General features: G+C 43.2%; 3 protein-coding genes across 4 annotated transcripts in view; 2 read left to right on the top strand and 1 right to left on the bottom strand.

Annotated features, from left to right (window-relative positions):
• The window catches only part of LOC115139282 (solute carrier family 22 member 16-like), a 16,295-nt gene extending 7,376 nt beyond the window's left edge, over positions 1-8,919 (top strand). Inside the window, exons 4-8 of the mRNA XM_029676476.2 lie at positions 1-308; positions 1,587-1,714; positions 3,695-3,804; positions 5,308-5,407; positions 5,515-8,919. The exon at positions 1-308 is cut by the window's left edge and continues 251 nt beyond it. Coding sequence (XP_029532336.1) covers positions 1-308; positions 1,587-1,714; positions 3,695-3,804; positions 5,308-5,407; positions 5,515-5,697 — 829 coding nt within the window. The 3' untranslated portion in view covers positions 5,698-8,919. The remainder of the gene's footprint in view (positions 309-1,586; positions 1,715-3,694; positions 3,805-5,307; positions 5,408-5,514) is intronic.
• Positions 8,920-13,911: 4,992 nt separating this feature from the next.
• The window catches only part of LOC115139281 (uronyl 2-sulfotransferase-like), a 128,292-nt gene continuing 120,580 nt past the window's right edge, over positions 13,912-21,623 (bottom strand). Inside the window, exons 6-9 of one of the 2 annotated variants that reach the window (XR_010465543.1) lie at positions 19,894-19,991; positions 19,565-19,722; positions 16,396-18,080; positions 13,912-16,343 (exon numbers count right to left, since the gene is read on the bottom strand). Coding sequence is in view for 1 of the 2 variants with exons in the window: in XM_029676475.2 (XP_029532335.1) it covers positions 17,788-18,080; positions 19,565-19,722; positions 19,894-19,991 (549 nt within the window). In the remaining variant the exon portion in view is untranslated. Of the gene's footprint in view, positions 18,081-19,564; positions 19,723-19,893; positions 19,992-21,623 lie in introns of both variants that reach the window. The other variant, XM_029676475.2, reaches the window with a different exon arrangement.
• Positions 14,571-17,611, top strand: LOC135574767 (variant surface antigen F-like). The gene is made up of 4 exons (XM_065026964.1): positions 14,571-14,581; positions 16,848-17,053; positions 17,092-17,289; positions 17,328-17,611. Exons 1-4 carry the CDS (start codon positions 14,571-14,573, stop codon positions 17,609-17,611), a joined length of 699 nt encoding a protein of 232 aa, XP_064883036.1.

A 21,623-nucleotide genomic window follows, 5' to 3' on the forward strand; every position in this document is an offset into this window, starting at 1 on the left:
CCAGGAGACCCAGGTCTTGCTGGACTCCATTGCCCGCTTCAACGGGCTGGAGCCTGGCCGCCTGAAGGCCGAGGACCTCCTGGAACCCGAGGAGGCTCTGCTGGAGAAGGAGGTGGCAGCGGGGGTAGCCCAGCCGGCAGAGCCCGAGAAGAAGCTGAGCATCCTGGACCTGTTTGGGACATGGAGGATGGGGTGGAGGACAGTGACGGTGGGGGCCGTGTGGTTCATCAGCAGCCTGGGATACTACGTCTTCTCCCTGGGCTCTGTTAACTTGGGGGGCAACCAGTACATCAACCTCTTCCTGGCTGGTGAGACTGGGATGGGGGTGTGTGTGGGTGGGGCATATGATGTGTATGTACTGTGTTAGGGGTGATTATAGGAGTGACCACCAAGCTGTATATATTTACTTCCCTATCAAGCAAAACTGTATACATATAGTACATGTAGATGGTCATGGACAGATGGGCATTCTATACACTGAACTACAGCTGCTGAACTCTACTACTGTATATGTGGCTGATGTTGATACCGAGACAGTATGGGCTGGCTGAGGTAGCTATAGACAGACAGACAGGGAGTGTTGTGTGGTGCTGCTGCTAGCTGGTGTTGCTGCTGCTAGCTGGTGTTGCTGCTGCTAGCTGGTGTTGCTGCTGCTAGCTGGTGTTGCTGCTGCTAGCTGGTGTTGCTGCTGCTAGCTGGTGGTGCTGCTGGTCGCTGGTGCTGCTGCTAGTAGGTGTTGCTAATTCAGGCTCCTACAGCGACAGACAAAGGTGTGTTTATACAGACACAGCTGCTTTTGGCCTTGTAAACACAGTCTGTGCCTGGTGTGTCCCATGGCTCCGCCTGTTGACTATTCTGTGTGTACTATTACTATCCTACAGGAAGGATACTGGACAGAATACTGCTTTGGGCTTTAAGTTCATGTCTGGGCACCTTTACTGTAAACAGACAACTGTTTCAAACTGGATGTGCCGTTGGATATACACATAGTTTTAATGTCATTACCTAATGTGTGTGTTGTGAGCAACATAACTAGTTTTCTCCAGTTCTGGTTTCATTAAGGGCAGATCAGGGACATTTCCCAAAAACATCGTAAGCACTAAGATAATCTTTCGTACATTTAGTTTCAGTGGAATTACAATTATCTTAGTGCTACAATGCTTTTGGGACCTGCCCAGGTCAGGAAGATACTATGTCTTCTTTAACCATGACTCACTCTGTTAGACACAAAAATATCTCACTTCTGTAGATTTCTAGGCTAGGTACTTGTGGGATGTAATGAGGACAATGAATGTTTGGAAGATATGTGTTTGAAGAAAGAGCCACAAACCCCACTTCCTGCTCAGAGTAAAGCCTAGCTGTCTGTGGCCCTCTTTTTGGCTGCACTTTAGATCAATTGTGAAACTCAGAGGAAGTGCCATCTAGCAAGCTGTTTTCTCTATGCTCTTAAGTATCAAAGATTAAACAGTCTCGTCACCAGGACTTTTCAGTCAAATTACGGGCACTGCTGGCCCAGTTCCAGATGTCACCTCACAGAATGCCACAATGCCAGCCATGCCCGCTGCCTTGTGATTGTCTGTTTCCAGGTGCGGTGGAGTTCCCCTCTTACCTGATTGGCTGTTATGCGATGGACCGGGTGGGCAGGAAGAGGACATGTGCCCCGGCTCTGCTGCTGGCAGGAATGGCCTGCATGCTCATCATTGTGGTGCCAAACGTATGTACAAGTAATCCCATGTGTGTGTGGGTGTATGGGAGGGTGTGTGAGCTAGAGAGAAATCAAAGGATAGGAGCAAGTGTGACAAATCTCTTAAAGCCACTATTATTAAAACAAGGAAAGGAGCCAAGATTATACCACAGGGTCAGCCTACCCTGACTACCTGGTCTTATTTACCCAGAGTGCACAGTGATATGAATTGCTCCATTGAGCTAATCCAATCTGTCCTGTCCGTCTTAAGTCAGTCTTGTGGTAATGTGTGTGTTTTGACACATGCTACACATCCTCACTGCAGAACGTTTCAAACCTAATGTGACCCTGGAGAGCTTTCTGCGACAGATGGATGGGGGGTAACCATTCAGGATTCATTTTAGTAGAAATGGCCTGTGCACAGGAGTTTACATGCCCTGACCTAAACCCTTCACCTTAAACCTATCTCTAACAGTAACCTGACCAACACTGGCCAATGTGTGTGCATGTGCACGTGCGTGTGTGTTTTTAAGTGGTGGGATTCAACAGGTTTGTTCCAGCAGCAGCCAATAGTTTTCTGCCCTCAGCAGGGAGGGATCTCCATATCTGTTACTAATGGGCCATAGCCAGGCACATACACAGATGGGCTCTATCTTTAGCCAAAGGGCCAAGAAATCAACCTGCTCCTCCAAACGCCAGTACACGGCCCTGTCCACAGCAGCCGCAGGCCACCAGAGAGAGAGAGGCCTGTTATAGTATAGTCTACTGTGGATTTGCTGCGTCATGGGAACAGCCTGAGTTATAGTACTGCAGGTGCACTAGGTCAGATTGGTTGAGCTGGAGGAGAGTTATACTGCCATACTCCAGCCCAGTGTTCATTTGGTACTATTTCTTTATTTAGTCATTTTGACTATAATACCATTAAAGTCTTCGTCACATTTTTGTAATTTGAATAATGATTTAGTCTAGTTATTGTCAAAATTATTTTAGTCACCTAACATTTTAGTCACCTAACATTTTAGTCATCTTACATTTTAGTCACCTAATGCCCTTTCTTTTTAGTCATAATTTTAGTCATAATTTTAGTCACATCACATTTGTATTGCCTCATTAACCCACAGAACAAATGAACCACTGACTTCCATGTTCCCAAACATACATAGCCTTGTCCTACCAACATATTTTTCTGCATAAAATCCTATGGCATGATTCTCTTCCCAGAAGAACACATTAGTCTGCAGCAGATGAAAAATCACACCTCTTGACAGGGCTCTAACATTTCCCCCTGTACCACTCTTTCAGTTGGTGGCACCAGCCCATGATATGGTCTCCCCAGTTCTCTTTTGTGGGATAAAAAAGTGTTATCATTAAAATCAAATCAAGAATGTATTTTTAACATGCGCCGAATACAACAGTTGTAGACCTTACTGTGAAATGCTTACTTACAAGCCCTTAACCAACAGATGCAGTTCAAGAAATTGAATCAAACAGAAAGTAACACAAGAAATGCACATATTATTCTGACATTTCACATTCTTAAAATACAGTGGTGATCCTAACTGACTAAGACAGGTCATTTTTACTAGAATTAAATGGGAGGGAGGGATGCCAAAGACTGAGAGGAGTGAGGAAGAGGAGGAGAGAAAGAGAGGAGGGGTGGTGGGAACAAACTGAATTTCCTCCTTCACTGGGAGAAAAGCTAACTTTTTTTTTAAAGATCACACTACTATTTCTCAGTTTAAAGATCATAGCTTATTTCCTCGGGTTGAAATTATGTATTCCAGCTCTAACTAGTTGTTAACTGATTCAGGGCTAAGGTAATGCGTTAGTGTCTGTGATGTGATTGGCTGATTAATCAGGAAACAGATGTTTGGAATTGTTTACAGTCTTATTGATTGCTCTCTTCTCGCTCTCTATTGCTCACTCTCTGTCTATCTTCTTCCCCTCTCTTTCTCTTGTACTTCCTGTCTCCCCTCCATCTCCTTTGTTCTCCTTCTTTTTGTTCTTCAGGACATCGAGGTGTTAGCCATCTTCCTCAGTATGACAGGGAAGTTTGCTATTGCCATCGCCTTTGGCCTCATCTACTTGTACACCTGTGAGCTCTACCCAACCATCATCAGGTACAGTAAACACTGTGAGCTCCACCCAACAATCATCAGGTACAGTAAACACTGTGAGCTCTATCCAACCATCATCAGGTATAGACAGGACACACTGTGAGGTCTATCCAACCATCATCAGGTACAGTAAACACTGTGAGCTCCACCCAACAATCATCAGGTCCAGACAGGACACACTGTGAGCTCTATCCAACCATCATCAGGTACAGACAGGACACACTGTGAGCTCTATCCAACCATCATCAGGTATAGACAGGACACACTGTGAGCTCCACCCAACAATCATCAGGTACAGACAGGACACACTGTGAGCTCTACCCAACCATCATCAGGTATAGACAGGACACACTGTGAGCTCTATCCAACCATCATCAGGTACAGACAGGACACACTGTGAGCTCTACCCAACCATCATCAGGTACAGACAGGACACACTGTGAGCTCTACCCAACCATCATCAGGTACAGTAAACACTGTGAGCTCTACCCAACCATCATCAGGTACAAACAGGACAGACTGTGAGCTCTATCCAACCATCATCAGGTACAGACAGGACACACTGTGAGCTCTACCCAACCATCATCAGGTATAGACAGGACACACTGTGAGCTCTACCCAACCATCATCAGGTATAGACAGGACACACTGTGAGCTCTATCCAACCATCATCAGGTACAGACAGGACACACTGTGAGCTCTACCCAACCATCATCAGGTACAGACAGGACACACTGTGAGCTCTATCCAACCATCATCAGGTACAGACAGGACAAACTGTGAGCTCTATCCAACCATCATCAGGTACAGACAGGACACACTGTGAGCTCTATCCAACCATCATCAGGTACAGACAGGACAGACTGTGAGCTCTATCCAACCATCATCAGGTACAGACAGGACACACTGTGAGCTCTACCCAACCATCATCAGGTACAGACAGGACACACTGTGAGCTCTATCCAACCATCATCAGGTACAGACAGGACACACTGTGAGCTCTATCCAACCATCATCAGGTACAGACAGGACACACTGTGAGCTCTATCCAACCATCATCAGGTACAGACAGGACAGACTGTGAGCTCTATCCAACCATCATCAGGTACAGACAGGACACACTGTGAGCTCTATCCAACCATCATCAGGTACAGACAGGACACACTGTGAGCTCTATCCAACCATCATCAGGTACAGACAGGACACACTATGAGCTCTATCCAACCATCATCAGGTACAGACAGGACACACTGTGAGCTCCACCCAACCATCATCAGGTACAGACAGGACACACTGTGAGATTATTCTATCCAACCATCATCAGGTATAGACAGGACACACTGTGAGCTCTATACAACCATCATCAGGTACAGACAGGACACACTGTGAGCTCTATCCAACCATCATCAGGTACAGACAGGACACACTGTGAGATTATTCTATCCAACATACTTAATGTATCCTGACAGATGCTATCAATTGTATTAAAGTGTGTTCTCCCCTCAGGTCCCTGGCGGTGGGCAGTGGCAGTATGATGTGTCGTGTGGGCAGTGTGGTGGCTCCTTTCTGTGTCTACCTGGCTGACATTTGGCAATTCCTACCACAGGTAAACAACAGATACAGATAGAGCATATATTATGATAACATGCCTTACACATTTTTCTTCTTCAACTAACTCAATTTCCTTTTCTCCTGTCTTTCCTTTTCCCATAGCTGATTGTGGGGATCCTGGCATTTATAATAGGTGTTCTGACCCTGTGGTTACCAGAGACCCTGGGTGAGCCCCTGACCAGCACCATGGAGGAAGCTGAGGCCCTAGGCAGGAAGAAGAACCCCGAGGAGGACAAGAAAGACCCTGAGGAAGGGATGGAGATGAACTTGAACCAGAGCAACTAGCTGGACGTCAAGACTTGAGGGACACACCTCTCCACCAACCAGAGAGAAGGAGTGGTCCATGAAAACAGAGAGAGGGAGAGACTCTGACTACTGTAAACGGTGCCAAGAAACCAACAAAAACCAACAACATCTAAATTAGAACAAGTAGGACTTTTTATAATAAAGTGTTTTTTGACATTTTGTTCTGCAAAGTGACCCATTTCAGAGCTGGTATCCTCTGGTTGAGCCAGCCAACTGCAGCTGTTTACATAGAGACAGAGGGAAGTGAAGTTTATTCATCACATCTTAGACTCCTGATGAGAGCCACATGAAAATGAGCCTCATGATCGGCATTGACGTAATGTGTGCCTTCCAATCACATCAACCAATGAATTTACACATAGCGAGACAATCTTAAGTGCTGTGTGTGTGCGCTGTGTGTGTGCGCTGTGTGTGTGCGCAAGAGATCAAGAGAGAGTGTGCATGTGTGTTTGTGCATGTGAAAGGTGATATTTCACTGACTGAGACTGTGCTGTAGGGCTTAATTCAATTCGATCCGCTTTAGCCAACGGCGGTATCAGAGGTGGAACTGTGTTAGTGCTGTCAAATCCACAAGTTGCTCCAGGCATTATGGGAGATACTTTTGAGAAGATGGGAAGCAACGAGAGCTCTCCTTCAAGGAGTGAATCGGAGTCATTTGGGCACTTGCTCAAAAACATTAGCAAGAAGTACAACACTCAAGTCTTTTTTCCGATATGTGTGATAATTAACTTCTGTAATATTGTATAGCTTTGGTATCGTGACATTACGTACCTGCGAGGAAAATAGGCACGTTTCTCGGCTCATACCCTGACTGGGAAGGAATTTTGTGACGATTAGCTTAGCAACTGCTTGAAGCAACAACATTAACGCGATTGGTCAACAGTATGCTGGGTAGGGCGTTATACGTTCCTCCATTCATTGACCAATGGGATTGCTTTCTCCTCCTTTCTCCAATATCTCTGGTATTATGCCTAAAGTGGATATTGCCACTGGCTGCACAGAGTCACATTAACATAAATCCCATGCATCCTTGTTTACAAGTTGGAACAGTGGAATGTGAGATGTAATCTAGCCGACACCCTAGATTAGGTTGATACACATCCTCATGATTCTTCCATTTGAACATACATAGCCTACACTTTCTTGTTCGGAACTTATAACTTGAGTGGGGTGGGTGTGGATCTCTGACACTTCCAAAACGTCCGCAATGTGAGTGACTGCTATCGCCGGTTAATGCTGACCTGATTGAATCTAGGCCTTGGTTTCCTCTATTCAACCCGATAATCATGTAGTGTAGCTGTTTTTGCTTTATGTGTTCCAGCCGATGCTGTTGTTCTGTCATTTTTATCTGAAGTCCTTACAAACAGACACACACACACACACATTTGTTTTACTATCCTTGTGAGGACTTCTGGTCCCCGCAAGGATAGTAAAACCAAACGCACACTACCATGTGTAGATGCAATGGCTTCAATGTGGGCACAATCAGAATGTGGATAAGATCAGGACAAAGGACGCATGTTAGCACCAGGTATAAACGAGGCCCTGTGTGTGTGTGTGTGTGTGTGTGTGTGCACACGTGTGTACTCGTGCATATGCTTCTTTGTGCGTGTTGGGATGCGATGGATTACCTAAAAAAAGTAAGGGATTGATTCAATCCGTGGAGCTGAAGAGCCGCACTACAGTGCAACAGAAATTTAATGTTCCAGCGTTCGCATAGACTGCATTCATAGTAACTCAATCGAAAATTACCTTTCAATTTCAGTTGCGCTACAGCTCTGATCTTCAGGCTTACGGATTGAATCGTGTGTGCGCATGTGACCGTGACTGTAAATTAAGCAAGCTACATTCTAGTCTCCCGTCCAGAAATGTATCAAATAGACTTCTCTGTGTTGGGAGTATAGGTGCTGGATGAAATGAAGAAAGACATTGCTGTAATTTATACAACAAACAATGGATTTTGTTCATGCTTTTTAAAAAACATTCGTACTCTTTTAACCTTTTACTGCAGTGGGCTAAATCAATGTCGCACAGAGTGTTTTTTGGTAGTCTTAAACAAATATACTTTCAAACAAAAGTATACACCTCACACACGTGGTTGTGGACTTAATAAAAAGACACCTGTACCATGTCAGGTACAGAGTTGAAATGTATTCCATTTGGATTTTGAATCCCAATATTACACTTTATATACATTGCAGAAGACTGAAATACAACAAAACTGTTTGACATAGAAACATCAGATTTTCAGTGGGTTTCTTTAGATAATGTTTATTAGGGAACATTCCACCCATGAGGCCACTAGGGCATTTGACTGCAGGAAAGGGGTACCATTATGTTTTTGACTAACTATGTGAGGATGAACCCTAGGATTGAAATATAGGCTACAAAATATACAAAGCACAACGTAATGAAAGCAACTAATGCAACTTTCAGGTAATGTTTTCTGAATCATTGAATTGATCGTTAATGTGTTTGTTTTTTGTACAGAAGTGTTACATGTTAGTATTCTTATTTTTCATTTAAAGGAAATTTAAAAGGAGATCCATTCTTGCCTTTCTCCTAATGAATGTGTGTAGGTTTTTAGCCTTCTTAATGTATGCATTAAACCTTTATAAAGTCTGTACTACTGTACATGATAAAAACAGAAAGCTCCTTCCCCCAGCACTGTTGCTGCGGTCATCAAAACAACATTTTCCACGTTTAACATCAGCATTTGGCCTGGGACAGACAAGAGATGAAATAATCATCCAAAAGTATCTAAAATGAATTGCGAAGCTCAACAAAGTCACTTATAGATTAGTTGAATATGATGTGCAAAAAAATGCTAATATCGGTAATATCTCTTGAATGGGATTTGTGCCTCAATTCCTAAAACCTTTGCATTTGAAACCAGTGCCAGGGAAACTCAACCAAATCATGAATTGCTGTCTATAGACGGCTTACAGCGTAAGGAAACCAATGTGTCATTTTGTAATTTAGGTGAACTATCCCTTTAAGGATCATGCTGCTGGAATGTCTACCACTGGACATTCCAAAACATTTACAAAGTATTTATAAAGCATAAATAGTGCTCCCTTTAGATTAGTGACTGGGAAAGACTACGTCAGTAAATTGTTTATAAATGTGGGAGTAATTAACCATTAACACAATTTATAATTTATTATTATAGACCGTTGAAATAAAGTGTTACTTTCCTGAGGAAGTGTGATGAGCTGATGCATGGACCCCGAGGGGAGAGAGTAGGTGAGTAGGAGTATGTAGCAGAAATAGCAGCAACAGACATACTGAAGTCAGGCTAGCAGTTTGATCTACAGCTTACTGATACACACACGACACACACCCATGGACACACGGACACAAACGCACGCACACAGGTGTACCTAAAATAGTTGTTCTGCTAACCCAGTAGCAGGAATAGTTTGGTCCCATGTCTGACAGTTTTAAGGTTCATTTCCTGTAACTACACATTTTGCAAGAGGAGTAGAGAAAATGTTGCAGCTGTAAAGTTCTGTAGTTCTACACATTTTGCCATGGGGACGAGAGAAGTTTAGCAATTTTCAAATTCATATTCTACTCATTTTGGGGCAAAGAGAAACATTTCTTGCATTTCTACCCATTTTGCCACGGGGTGGAGAGAAACTTTGCTATGTTTTAAAGCTAATTTCCTTCAATTCTACAGATTTTGCCGAGATTTATGCCACGTTAAAAATGTCTACATTGGACCTTTATCTCAATAACAAACAATTCTGGGTAATAATTAAGTACCTTATTGTAATTGTTTTCAAATAAAATGCAAAGAGCAATTTTTAAGCATGAATTTTGCAGCCCGCGGCTGATTGTGTTTTGGCACCCCAAGTTTTCGGAGCAAATTTATTTTATATATAAAAAACAGTTTCCCTGAGGTGCCCTAGCGAGAGTTGAAGACTTGGGTGACCTGTCAGTCAAGCTGTGACATGGAGATACCACCACCTGCTGGTCAGTTTGGGAGCTACAGTCAAGTACATCGATGCAATTTCGCTGTGGGCCAAACCCTTGAATAGCTTGACAACTGTATTCATGTTCAAATTCACAACATAACAAACATAGGCATTTCATTATTAAGTCCTTTAGGAAATAATGTCTGGAGGGTGAAAATCCCAAAATATTATCTTTTACTCAGAGTATTATCAATATCACCTCCCCTGTCTAATATCTTAACTTTCTCTATGCCACAAAAGCTAAAGGTAGAAATGTCATGCTTTACGTAATTAAAATGTAATGCGACTGAATAATCCCTGTCGTTGCTCCTGATTGAACGTTTATGTTCCTTGATTTTCTGTTTGAGAGAGCGAGAGGTTTTACCTACACAGCACAGCCCCCATGGACATGATATAATGTAAATAACATGGGTGTTGGAACACGCAATAATATCATTTATTTGGAACCGTTTTCCTGTATGTGGGTGGCAGAAATATTCACACTTCATCATGTTGTTGCACTGTGCGCATCCTCTGCATTTATAGTTACCATTCCGTAGAGGGCGTAAACGTGTCTGGCTGATTTTCTTTTTTGGCATGAACCAATTTATCGAGTAAATTGCGACGTTTCCTATACACAATAAGTGGTGGATTTTTAAATTCAGCCGGCAAAACTGGGTCCGATGATAAAATATGCCGGTGTTTCTTGACGGCATCTCCCACTTTTCGCGAGTTCAAAGTATATGTGCTTGTAAACATTACATAGTGTTCTTTAGCTTTAGCGGGTCTTTTTTGTAACAGTTCATCTTGTGTTTTTCCCAATGCCAAATTAAGAGCTTCATCCACACATTGGGGCGAATAGCCTCTTCTTAGAAACCTAATGCGCATCTCCGCTGCTTTTTCTAGATAATCCTCTGTGGAGTGGCAGTCTGAAAAACTATTTTTAATGGCTCAGGATGGAAGCTGTCCCCCTGTAATAGAGTATTTATGTCCGTTTCTTTTCTATACAGAGTTGTAAACAGGGTTCCATTTGATTTCTCAATCCACATAGAGGTAATGAACACGCTGAGCGTCACATTCAATAGTGAATTTGAGATTGGAGTCAATGTCATTGAGTGTAGTGCCATAAAATCTGACAGCTCTTATTCAAAAATAGATTTTCGTTTTCATTATTAACAAAACGTTCTTCGAAAAGACCCACATATAGGTTAGCATAACTCGGAGCCAATGTGGAGCCCATCGATGTTCCATTCGTTTGGAGGTAATATTCATCATCAAACCTGAAATAGTTCAACGTCAAAACATATTCAGACAGCTCTAGAATAAGGTGTGATGGTGGATATTCATAACTAGCTGTCTCCCCCCTCTCGAAATAGACTCTCGAAATCTAATGTGACCAAAATACAGTCTTCTGTTAAACCCGTTATTGGTGAGATCTTGTTTATGAACTCTAGAGTCTTTTCCACATGATGGCAGTGCTTGCACATGAGTTTTAATAAAAGACTCTACAAAGTTCGACAACGGCTCTAGCATTGAGCCTATTTCTGCAACCACTGGTCTGCCTGGATAATTGCCTTGTGTTTTAGGTTTGTGTAATTTCGGTAAAATGTACAAGCATGGACGTATGGCACATTTGCAGCAAAGGTATTCATATTCAGGTTTTGAGATAAGGTGGTTTAATAGGGCTCCAGATTAGAGCACATTTCCCTTTGGAACACCTGTGTGGCATCAACACTCAGTTTTCGATAGAAACGTTCATTGCTCAGTTGTCTCTGAATTTCTTCTTTATATTTCTCATCTTTTTCTAAAACAACCACAGCACCCCCCTTATCCGCAGGTTTAATAACCAGAGCTGAATCTTTCATTAATTCATTAAGTGCCTGTGTCTTCAGTTTGTTTGTCTCGTATATACTGACATGGCTTCTTGTTCGACTAACCTATAATAGGTATTAATCGAGGAGTTAACCATGGGACAGCATTTGCTTTTGGGCTTAAAATGGGTCCCAGTTCTTTGATGTGTTTCTAGGCCCGAAACAGTGTTTTGCGAAAACACATGTTTAAATGTAATCTTACGAACGAATTTAAACAGATCTACTTTCGTATTGAATGGTTTATCTGTACATGTAGGTACAAAAGAGAGGCCTTTAGATAAGACTGTGATTTGCGCGTCACTATGGTCTTTTTTGGAGAGGTTAATTACCACGTCCTGCTGTAGCTCCGTGTCCACGGCCTGTGTTCCAGGTCCCCTCTTCGACCGCTTGCCTCTCCTACATCGTTTCTTTTCTTTCGTGAAGCCTTGTGTTGCTTCCGGGCTAAAACCACCCCCGACTGTGTACCATGGTAGATGGAGTCGCTGTCTGTAGGGAATTCGCTCTCAGTGGAGAGAAACGACAGGGATTATCCAGTCGCAGTACATTTTAATGAACTAAAGCATGACATTTCTACCTTTTTAGATTTTGTGGCATAGAGAAAGTTAATATATTAGACAGGGGAGGTGATATTAATAATACTCTGAGTAAAATATAATATTTTTGGATGTTCACCCTCCAGACATTATTTCCTAAAGGACTTAATAATGAAATGCCTATGTATGTTATGTTGTGAATTTGAACATGAATTATGCCCCCATATAAGATTACTCTGATGTTTTTCGTACGATGTACCCAATGATTAACGAAAGACCTACCGAGCAAGTTATGTCCTCATTGTGGTTTTACAGACGTGTTTAATACGTTTTATGTACACACTTTTATTCGTACATTTACGAAATACATATTGTTATATTTGGTAGCACTTATTATTTGTTTTTTCCTTCACCTCCAACCCCTTTCGTTGCGTGGAACGGATGTGGGTGGTGCTAGGTCTACATTTTTATTAAATTTTTTAAAAACCTTTATTTAACTAGGAAAGTCAGTTAAGAACAAATTGTTATTTTCAATGACGGTCTAAGAACAGTGGGTTAACTGACTGTTCAGGGGCAGAACGACAGATTTGTACCTTGTCAGCTCGGGGATTTGAACTTGCAACCTTCCGGTTACAAGCCCATACATAAGGGTGCTATTTTTTATTTTTTTTACTCACAAAAGCTCTGACGAAGGCCGTGAGACCGATACTTAAGCTTATTAAAGATCAGTGATACTATCAAGAGCAGTGTGCGGTTTCATTTTTCCTTCATCTTGTTCAACTGTTACCATGCACCTACAAAAAATATTGCTCAGATGTGCGAGTGCCTTTTAAATTAAGAATATAAAAAATATTGATTTTTCGGTTACATGATTCCATATGTGTTATTTCATAGTTTTGATGTCTTCACTATTATTCTACATTGTAGAAAATAGTAAAACTAATGAAAAACCCTTGAATGAGTAGGTGTCCAAACTTTTGATCGGTACTGTACGTTTTTTATTTCCTTGTCTCCGCATTTGTCTCCCTCTTTGCTACAGGCTACGAGCCAGTTCGTAACACATAGATAAAATAAGTAGCATATTCATTTTAAATGTGAGCATGCTTTCCTCCTCCGACAAAACAAAAGCTGACTCAAAGGGGGTTTGAAAACTCTTCCGCGAAGGACTCTGGTAGGATACACATGATTATCCTCAATGAAAGGTGGCTATCGAGGAGGGGAGGACATGCTTCCATTCGCCTATTAAACGAAATGACATCCATTCACCACTTATCGGTTTCCGGGTCACGTAGGAGAGAGGACAGAGAAGAGCGGGTGGAGGACAGACTTTTCCCCAAAATACATCTGGTGGAGGAGTAAGCTTCCAACTCCACAACAGCGATAATGGCTATCATCAGTCAGTCTCAATGGCAACTGATAGTGTTCTGACATAAACCTTCCCTTCCAGCCAAATTTGATCATTGCTCAATGGTTGAATTATCTATTTCTGTGGTAACAAACCAGTTGTTGGGGTCTTGGTTGTCCTCTTCCTGGGTCTCTAGGGTGTTGTGAACTGGGGTTTTCTCTCTTAGAAGGAGGCCTGGTGTTCAGGGGGTAGGGAGACACTTGAGGCCAATGTTCTTGTTCATCAGGTGGAACTGGAACAGCACTTACATGAATAACCTAGTACTTGTTTATCAGGTTGTTAGCACATAACAGACTGCATTTCTTTCATGGATTCAGAGCTAGGTGGGTAAATGTACAATTAATGTATCCTCTTGGATTGGAAAACAATAGGCATGCACTGCTTTATTGTATAAAAAATAATTGTGAGGAAGCACAGACAGCAACTGCAGTTGTTAGGTTTTTATTTAGAAAACTGTCAGGGGAGATTGAAATGAATGGATTCCATTTATTGTAAAAACAGTTCAACCATTTCTTTAAAATGTTCATATAATTTTATTGGGGATATAAGATGATATTTTACTCATCTTTAGATACTATGAATAGCTTGATTGTACAACTTATTTCAACGTTGTATGAAACCTTTTTTTTCCTGAGAATCCTTTCCGGAATGAAAATGGATACATAATAATAAATTAAAATGTCAAAAAGAAAATCCACGCTGAAGGCAATGACAGTACAATGACTATGGCTTACAGATGTGGTCAAACATTGGCACCTTGCCCTTTTTTAATTGAGTGCAATGGAGCATTTAAAACGGCTTGAATTGCTCTTTTTACCCTGTAGGCACCTGGAACTTTCCACAGGTGAGATAAATTGCACAGTAAACCAGAATTAGAAACAAATCCATTTGAATTGTGAATCACTTAGTCAAGGCCATTTTTAACTTTGAAGTGAAAAGTCTTAATTTCAGTTTGGATTTTTTACTTTCTTCTTGGTCCTGTGCAGTTGTAAATCAAACACATACACATGAATATCTTTTTCCAAATCTACTTATTTTAGAAGAAATAGTGAGGGTGCCAATATATTTGACCTCAACTATAGGTATGACTGCCAGGTAGGTGGTTGTGGCCATTTTCTTCTCTGGGTGTTGAGTTATCAGTAAATGGCCAAAGTACAACACCATGGCTGCTCTATGAAATACTGTAGCACTGAGAGTCAGGGGAGAGTTTAGAAACAAAGTTGTGGATTTAGACATTACAGTAACCAACAAGCAGAGGTTGAACAATCTCAAATAAGACTAAGTGCAGACTGTGAACACATTGTCATTTCATTTGGTGAGTTCAGGTAAAGCGTTGGATTCAAATGTTTCATCCTTCAGATTTATCTTTGAAATAATCTTTTTATTCGATTTCTGTTGTTGTTGAAGGATGTCAAACATCAATGTTCGGTCCAATGGACATTTGAGGAAAAACACATTTTCACCAACCAACATCATACATTTCTTAATATTTCCCAAGTTATGTACCAAAATATTCAACCTTTCTTCATACATTATCAGTTTGACAAATGTTGTTGTCAAATCCAATCGTAGACACACAGTTGGAATTGTTTGAATTCATAGTTGGGTGCTCTTCCTGCCATTTGACCCTCTCATCATATCAACATCTATTAAACAAAGTCAACTGATTGTGTTATGCATAGACACTATATCACATTTGGGCTAAACCAAGTCACCCCGGCCCCTCCCACTGTGAGCAGAGGATCCAAGTCACCCCGGCCCCTCCCACTGTGAGCAGAGGATCCTCCCAAACAGGGTTTCTAGGAACAGAAGGTTTCTGACCCCACTATCACATTTGGGCTAAACCAAGTCACCCCGGCCCCTCCCACTGTGAGCAGAGGATCCTCCCAAACAGGGTTTCTAGGAACAGAAGGTTTCTGACCCCACTATCACATTTGGGCTAAACCAAGTCACCCCGGCCCCTCCCACTGTGAGCAGAGGATCCTCCCAAACAGGGTTTCTAGGAACAGAAGGTTTCTGACCCCACTTGGTTAGGTTTGGCACTTAGAGAAGTTTATGACTATGACATACCATTTGACGGTTTGGCACTTTGAATAACACTTTGAAAACAAGGGCCCTTAAAACAGGCAGAGTGTGAGGGAGAGAGAGAAAACAAGGGCCCTTAAAACAGGCAGAGTGTGAGGGAGAGAGAGAAAACAAGGGTCCTTAAAACAGGCAGAGTGTGAGGGAGAGAGAGAAAACAAGGGGAAAAGAAAGGGAGAAAAGGAGGCTGGGAGAGACAGGGAGAGACGGAGTGGTCAAGCACTAAAAGTAGACCTGTTACACACAACCCCTCCAATTTCATCATCCCTGTCTCTTCCCTGCTCTCTCACACCTCAACACGCTCCTTCACCCCATCATCCCTGTCTCTTCCCTGCTCTCTCACACCTCAACACGCTCCTTCACCCCCATCATCCCTGTCTCTTCCCTGCTCTCTCACACCTCAACACGCTCCTTCACCCCCATCATCCCTGTCTCTTCCCTGCTCTCTCACACCTCAACACGCTCCTTCACCCCATCATCCCTGTCTCTTCCCTGCTCTCTCACACCTCAACACGCTCCTTCACCCCCATCATCCCTGTCTCTTCCCTGCTCTCTCACACCTCAACACGCTCCTTCACCCCCATCATCCCTGTCTCTTCCCTGCTCTCTCACACCTCAACACGCTCCTTCACCCCCATCATCCCTGTCTCTTCCCTGCTCTCTCACACCTCAACACGCTCCTTCACCCCCATCATCCCTGTCTCTTCCTGCTCTCTCACACCTCAACACGCTCCTTCACCCCCATCATCCCTGTCTCTTCCCTGCTCTCTCACACCTCAACACGCTCCTTCACCCCCATCATCCCTGTCTCTTCCCTGCTCTCACACCTCAACACGCTCCTTCACCCCCATCATCCCTGTCTCTTCCCTGCTCTCTCACACCTCAACACGCTCCTTCACCCCCATCATCCCTGTCTCTTCCCTGCTCTCTCACACCTCAACACGCTCCTTCACCCCCATCATCCCTGTCTCTTCCCTGCTCTCTCACACCTCAACACACTCCTTCACCCCCATCATCCCTGCACCTATGTTGGTGTCTGAATTGTTCCTGATCCTAAGATGTAGCCCTCCCCTCAACATTTAAAATGTTCATAGGTCCAAATCCCTTTTGTCTTATCTCACCTGGAGATACCCCAAACAGGACGGCCTCAAACCAACAAAACAAAAATAAAACCTTAAAACAAGCAAAGTGAGCTTTTTAAAGCAACCCCACCATCCATTATTCTAGTCAATCTTTAAATATGTCAGTTCGTCCATCCATCCATCCGCCCACAACGAAGGTCCTCAGCGGTGAGCAGAGAGTCCGAGTCCACTCCCAAGGTCCTCAGTGGTAGCAGAGAGTCCGAGTCCACTCCCAAGGTCCTCAGTGGTAGCAGAGAGTCCGAGCCCACTCCTAAGGTCCTCAGTGGTAGCAGAGAGTCCGAGCCCACTCCCAAGGTCCTCAGTGGTAGCAGAGAGTCCGAGTCCACTCCCAAGGTCCTCAGCGGTGAGCAGAGAGTCCGAGTCCACTCCCAAGGTCCTCAGCGGTGAGCAGAGAGTCCGAGTCCACTCCCAAGGTCCTCAGCGGTAGCAGAGAGTCCGAGTCCACTCCCAAGGTCCTCAGCGGTAGCAGAGAGTCCGAGCCCACTCCCAAGGTCCTCAGTGGTAGCAGAGAGTCCGAGCCCACTCCCAAGGTCCTCAGTGGTAGCAGAGAGTCCGAGCCCACTCCCAAGGTCCTCAGCGGTGAGCAGAGAGTCCGAGTCCACTCCCAAGGTCCTCAGCGGTGAGCAGAGAGTCAGAGTCCACTCCCAAGGTCCTCAGTGGTAGCAGAGAGTCCGAGTCCACTCCCAAGGTCCTCAGTGGTAGCAGAGAGTCCGAGCCCACTCCCAAGGTCCTCAGCGGTAGCAGAGAGCCCGAGTCCACTCCCAAGGTCCTCAGTGGTAGCAGAGAGTCCGAGCCCACTCCTAAGGTCCTCAGTGGTAGCAGAGAGTCCGAGCCCACTCCCAAGGTCCTCAGTGGTAGCAGAGAATCAGAGCCCACTCCTAAGGTTCTCAGCGGTGAGTAGAGAGTCCAAGATGAACGGAATATGTAGCCCGTAAAAACACAGGCATCAGGATCCACACACCCCCAACCAATTGTCCTCCTGGGAATGCTGACAGACAGGGCACATCCCCCGCCCCTTTATCATGCCACCTCCAGCCAACCAGATGCAAGTAAAGTCCTCAGTCACCACGGCATTGGTCAGGGCTGGACCAACCAGCTGTTGGCATCCTCCAGGTCGGTCTCCATCTCCTCATCTTCATCCAGGGGCTCAGGGGTTCGGAGGGAGAGGTCTCTTAGGAAGGAGGCCTGGTGGGAAGATGGTCGGGGGACCGATTTGAGGCCAATCTTCTTCTTCATCAAGTGGAACTGGTCTCGGATGAAGTTGTAGAAGTCGTACTCGTAGCGCATGCGGTGGTACAGAACCTGAAGGGCCTCCAGAGTGGGTGTGTGTTTACGCACCGTACCAGTCATGTTCCCCATCTTCCTGTAGTCTGCGGAGACAGAGAAACAGACCAGGAAGTTATTCATGTATGGTTCAAATGTGAAGAAAATACAGATTGTCATCCATCAAAAGGAGAGTTAGGCCGACTGTAGATCACTTTTGAGGTATGAAAATAAACTTTGGACAAAGTTTGTTTTTGGAGTGAAATATTCCTTTAATCATTTCAATGCAGTGTAACAGGCATATACAGTACCAGTCAAAAGTTTGGACACGCCTACTCATTCCAGGATTTTCTTCAGTTTGACTATTTTCTATATTGTAGACATCAAGACAATGAAATACATCAAAGACATCAAAACCATGAAATAACACTAACACTCTAGGTTTCTTCCTAGGTTCCGGCCATTCTAGGGAGTTTTTCCTAGCCACCGTGCTTCTTTCCTGTGGCGGTCCTCATCAGAGATAGTTTCATCATAGCGCTTGATGGTTTTGACATTTTCTGAATTGACTGACCTTCATGTCTTAAAGAAATGATGGATTGTCATTTCTCTTTGCTTATTTGAGCTGTTCTTGCCATAATATGGACTTGGTATTTTACCAAATAGGGTATCTTCTGTATACCACCCTTACCTTGTCACAAAACAACTGATTGGCTCAAATGCATTAAGAAGGAAAGAAATACCACAAACTAACTTTTAACAAGGCACACCTGTTCATTAAAATTAATTCCAGGTGACTACCTCATGAAGCTGGTTGAGAGAATGCCAAGAGTGTTCAAAGCTGTCATCAAGGCAAAGGGTGCCTATTTGAAGAATCTCAAATAAAATATATTTAGATTTGTTTAACACTTTGGGTTACTACATGATTCCATAGTTTTGATGTCTTCACTATTATTCTACAATGTAGAAAATAGTAAAAATAAAGAAAAACCCTTGAATGAGTTGGTGTGTCCAAACTTTTGACTGGTACTGTACATGCCAGGGTGTGGTTGTGTATGTACCAGTGTTTCCTGTGTAGCATTGGTGGGAAAAGGTTGCGGACCCCACCCTGGATCATTTCTATGTAGCAGGACTGAGGTTCTCAGTTCTGGTGACTTTTTAAAAGGACACACTACTTCAAAATGAATGTCAAAAAACCACCTTCTAAAATATAATTTCCACCTCCAGAAATGAGCCAAATAATATTGGTAGAATTTTAAAGTATGCTCTTACTTTAAGTATGCTATTATCAAGTACGCTATTAAGAATAAACATTATCACCTGTAGCCCATACAGCATAGTGGCTATAAATAAATAGGCTGAAGCATGGGGTTTACCTATCGACATTTACCCTATTGGGCTAATCATTAGTAAAATGCTATTACGGAATGTGGAGCCGTCCCCAGAGAAAGTTGCTCATCTGATATGGGTATAGGCTACAACGCCGTCGTGGAAACAGGTGCTGCGCGAGTGAAATCCCCAGTTTATAAGGACAACAACGTGGTAGATGGTTAGCCTGCACAAAGGGCAGTTCAAATCTGGGGTGTAGGCCTACCTGGGCTCTTGTAGATGTTGAGTACGTCAGTAAAGTAGTGAGGTAACAGTCTCTCTAGAAGAAGCAGGACATCTTCCAGCTCCTCTAGGATCCCCACGATAAGGAAGTTCTCTAGAACGTTCTGTTTGGCCCTCTCCAGTGCCCATTGTCCCGGCTCCCTGAAACACACAGAACAACAGGCACAGTCAGAGGAAAATATCAACCAACCCAGAGGGAATTATAACACATAATACTTTAATAAACATTAGCTTTTCAAAAAAGATTAATACCAGTCAGGATAATGTGTAACAAATGTGGAGCATGATCCCCTGCAATACTGGTCTTATTACCTGCACTGGGGGTGCTGTCCACAGAAATATGGGATGATGTAGAAGAGTCTGGGGTTGGAGCATTCTGGGTAATTCTCCAGAATGCACACATTGATGTCCTGGACAGGAGGGAGACCGAAGAGACAGCCCATCAGAAAAACAGACAATCACCTTCAGGTTGTACAGGAAGTTGGAGGCACCTTAATTGGGGAGGATGGGCTCGTGGTAACGTCTGGAGCGGAATATGTGGAATGGTATCAAATACATGAAACACATGGTTTGATGCCATTCCATTCCAGCCATTATTATGAGCCGTCCTCCCCTCAGCAGCCTCCAATGTGACAAGACGCCTACTATTCTGCAAGAATAATGGGATTGAATGAAGTGCAATTGCACATTACTCTCACTAGGGGGAACCCTTCACCAAGTCTTCTGTCTTAAAGGAACTCATACTACTTTTTGATGGTTAGCGTTGGGAAACCTATTATGGTGGACAAGAATCATTGACATTACCTAAGAATTATGGTGGTAAACAGTAACATTTGGAAGACAAGCTGCATTATGGCTATAACATAACTTTTTGGTTTGAACACTGTTTTACATTCTATTTTAACAAATCAAAAAGGACCTAAAAAGAAGAAATAAGATGAACTCCAGAAACTTCCATGGCATTAATATGTTTGATCTCTGGCCACTTAGTTAAATGGGATGTAGATCTCCCTGCACCACCCCTCCTCCTAGCAGGCAAAGAGGTGGGGGGCATAATTACATTTCTAAATCATGTTACGTAATTATGAGTCAATATGAAGTTAATATGTATTTATTTGAATTATTTATGATTGTAAAATGTGAACATCTTAAATAAAGATACTTTTTTAAACAAACCAAAAAAAAGTAAACAGGCACTATCTTCAAACCACTCTGACAGCCTAAATAAGACATTCAGCTTCCTATAAGCAGTTATTAGCTAATCTGTTTCCTTCTCAGTGGAATATGTACGGTATCTCAAGAGCAACATGTAGTGAGAGGTCAATGCTATTATTCTCTGACCAAAATGATGACTGTTTAGTAATGCAGACCAATATACTGAAACAAGGGTAACCTTTGGTCTCCTCCGCTAGCCACATTATTTTGGCCATGCTACAAACATCCCAATCCCACCATCTTCTCTCCCTCCTGACCCAGCCCCTATATGAAAAAAAAAAAAGTGTCCAGAGGCAGGAGCCACTGGAGCAGAGCAGTGAAACACTAAACCACCTCTCTGTTTAACCAGTGGGCTGAACAAAGAAGGCCCACTGAGACCAAATTAAAAAAGAAAGAGATTAAAAACCCATAAAGGAGTGAAGTCACCCAGTCTTTTCTCTCTCTCTGCTACAAACCCAAGAGTCAAATCCATGTCATGTCAGGTGACGTAAGCTTTATTGACAGCAACGAGGCCTGGGCGACACAACACTCAAAAACACATGAAAGATACACACACACACACACACTCAAAACCATTCACACACACAAGCAGGCACACAAGCTCGCACACCCACATACTCAAGACACACACACACACACACACACACACACACGAAAACCCAGACCCATTTCTCTGAGTTGAAACAGGTGAAGAGAGAGTAGACATGAATAAAAAGAGCAGGAGGTCTTGTGTGATGTTGGTTTATTTCACTGTGGCCTACATGCTGATAGGTGAGAATGTCCTCAGTTTTACTTGGAAAAGGGCAATTTGTCAAGTTAACAGCTGG

The sequence above is a fragment of the Oncorhynchus nerka genome, linkage group LG13, assembly GCF_034236695.1.
Source record: "Oncorhynchus nerka isolate Pitt River linkage group LG13, Oner_Uvic_2.0, whole genome shotgun sequence".
Taxonomy (NCBI): Eukaryota; Metazoa; Chordata; class Actinopteri; order Salmoniformes; family Salmonidae; genus Oncorhynchus; species Oncorhynchus nerka.

Bases quoted from the DNA above. Each gene is read 5' to 3' on its own strand.
- LOC135574767 (XM_065026964.1), top strand. The intron at 17,054-17,091 runs GTGAGCAGAGAG...CAAGGTCCTCAG, and splicing joins CACTCCCAAGGTCCTCAGCG to CGGTGAGCAGAGAGTCCGAG. The intron at 17,290-17,327 runs GTGAGCAGAGAG...CAAGGTCCTCAG, and splicing joins CACTCCCAAGGTCCTCAGCG to CGGTGAGCAGAGAGTCAGAG.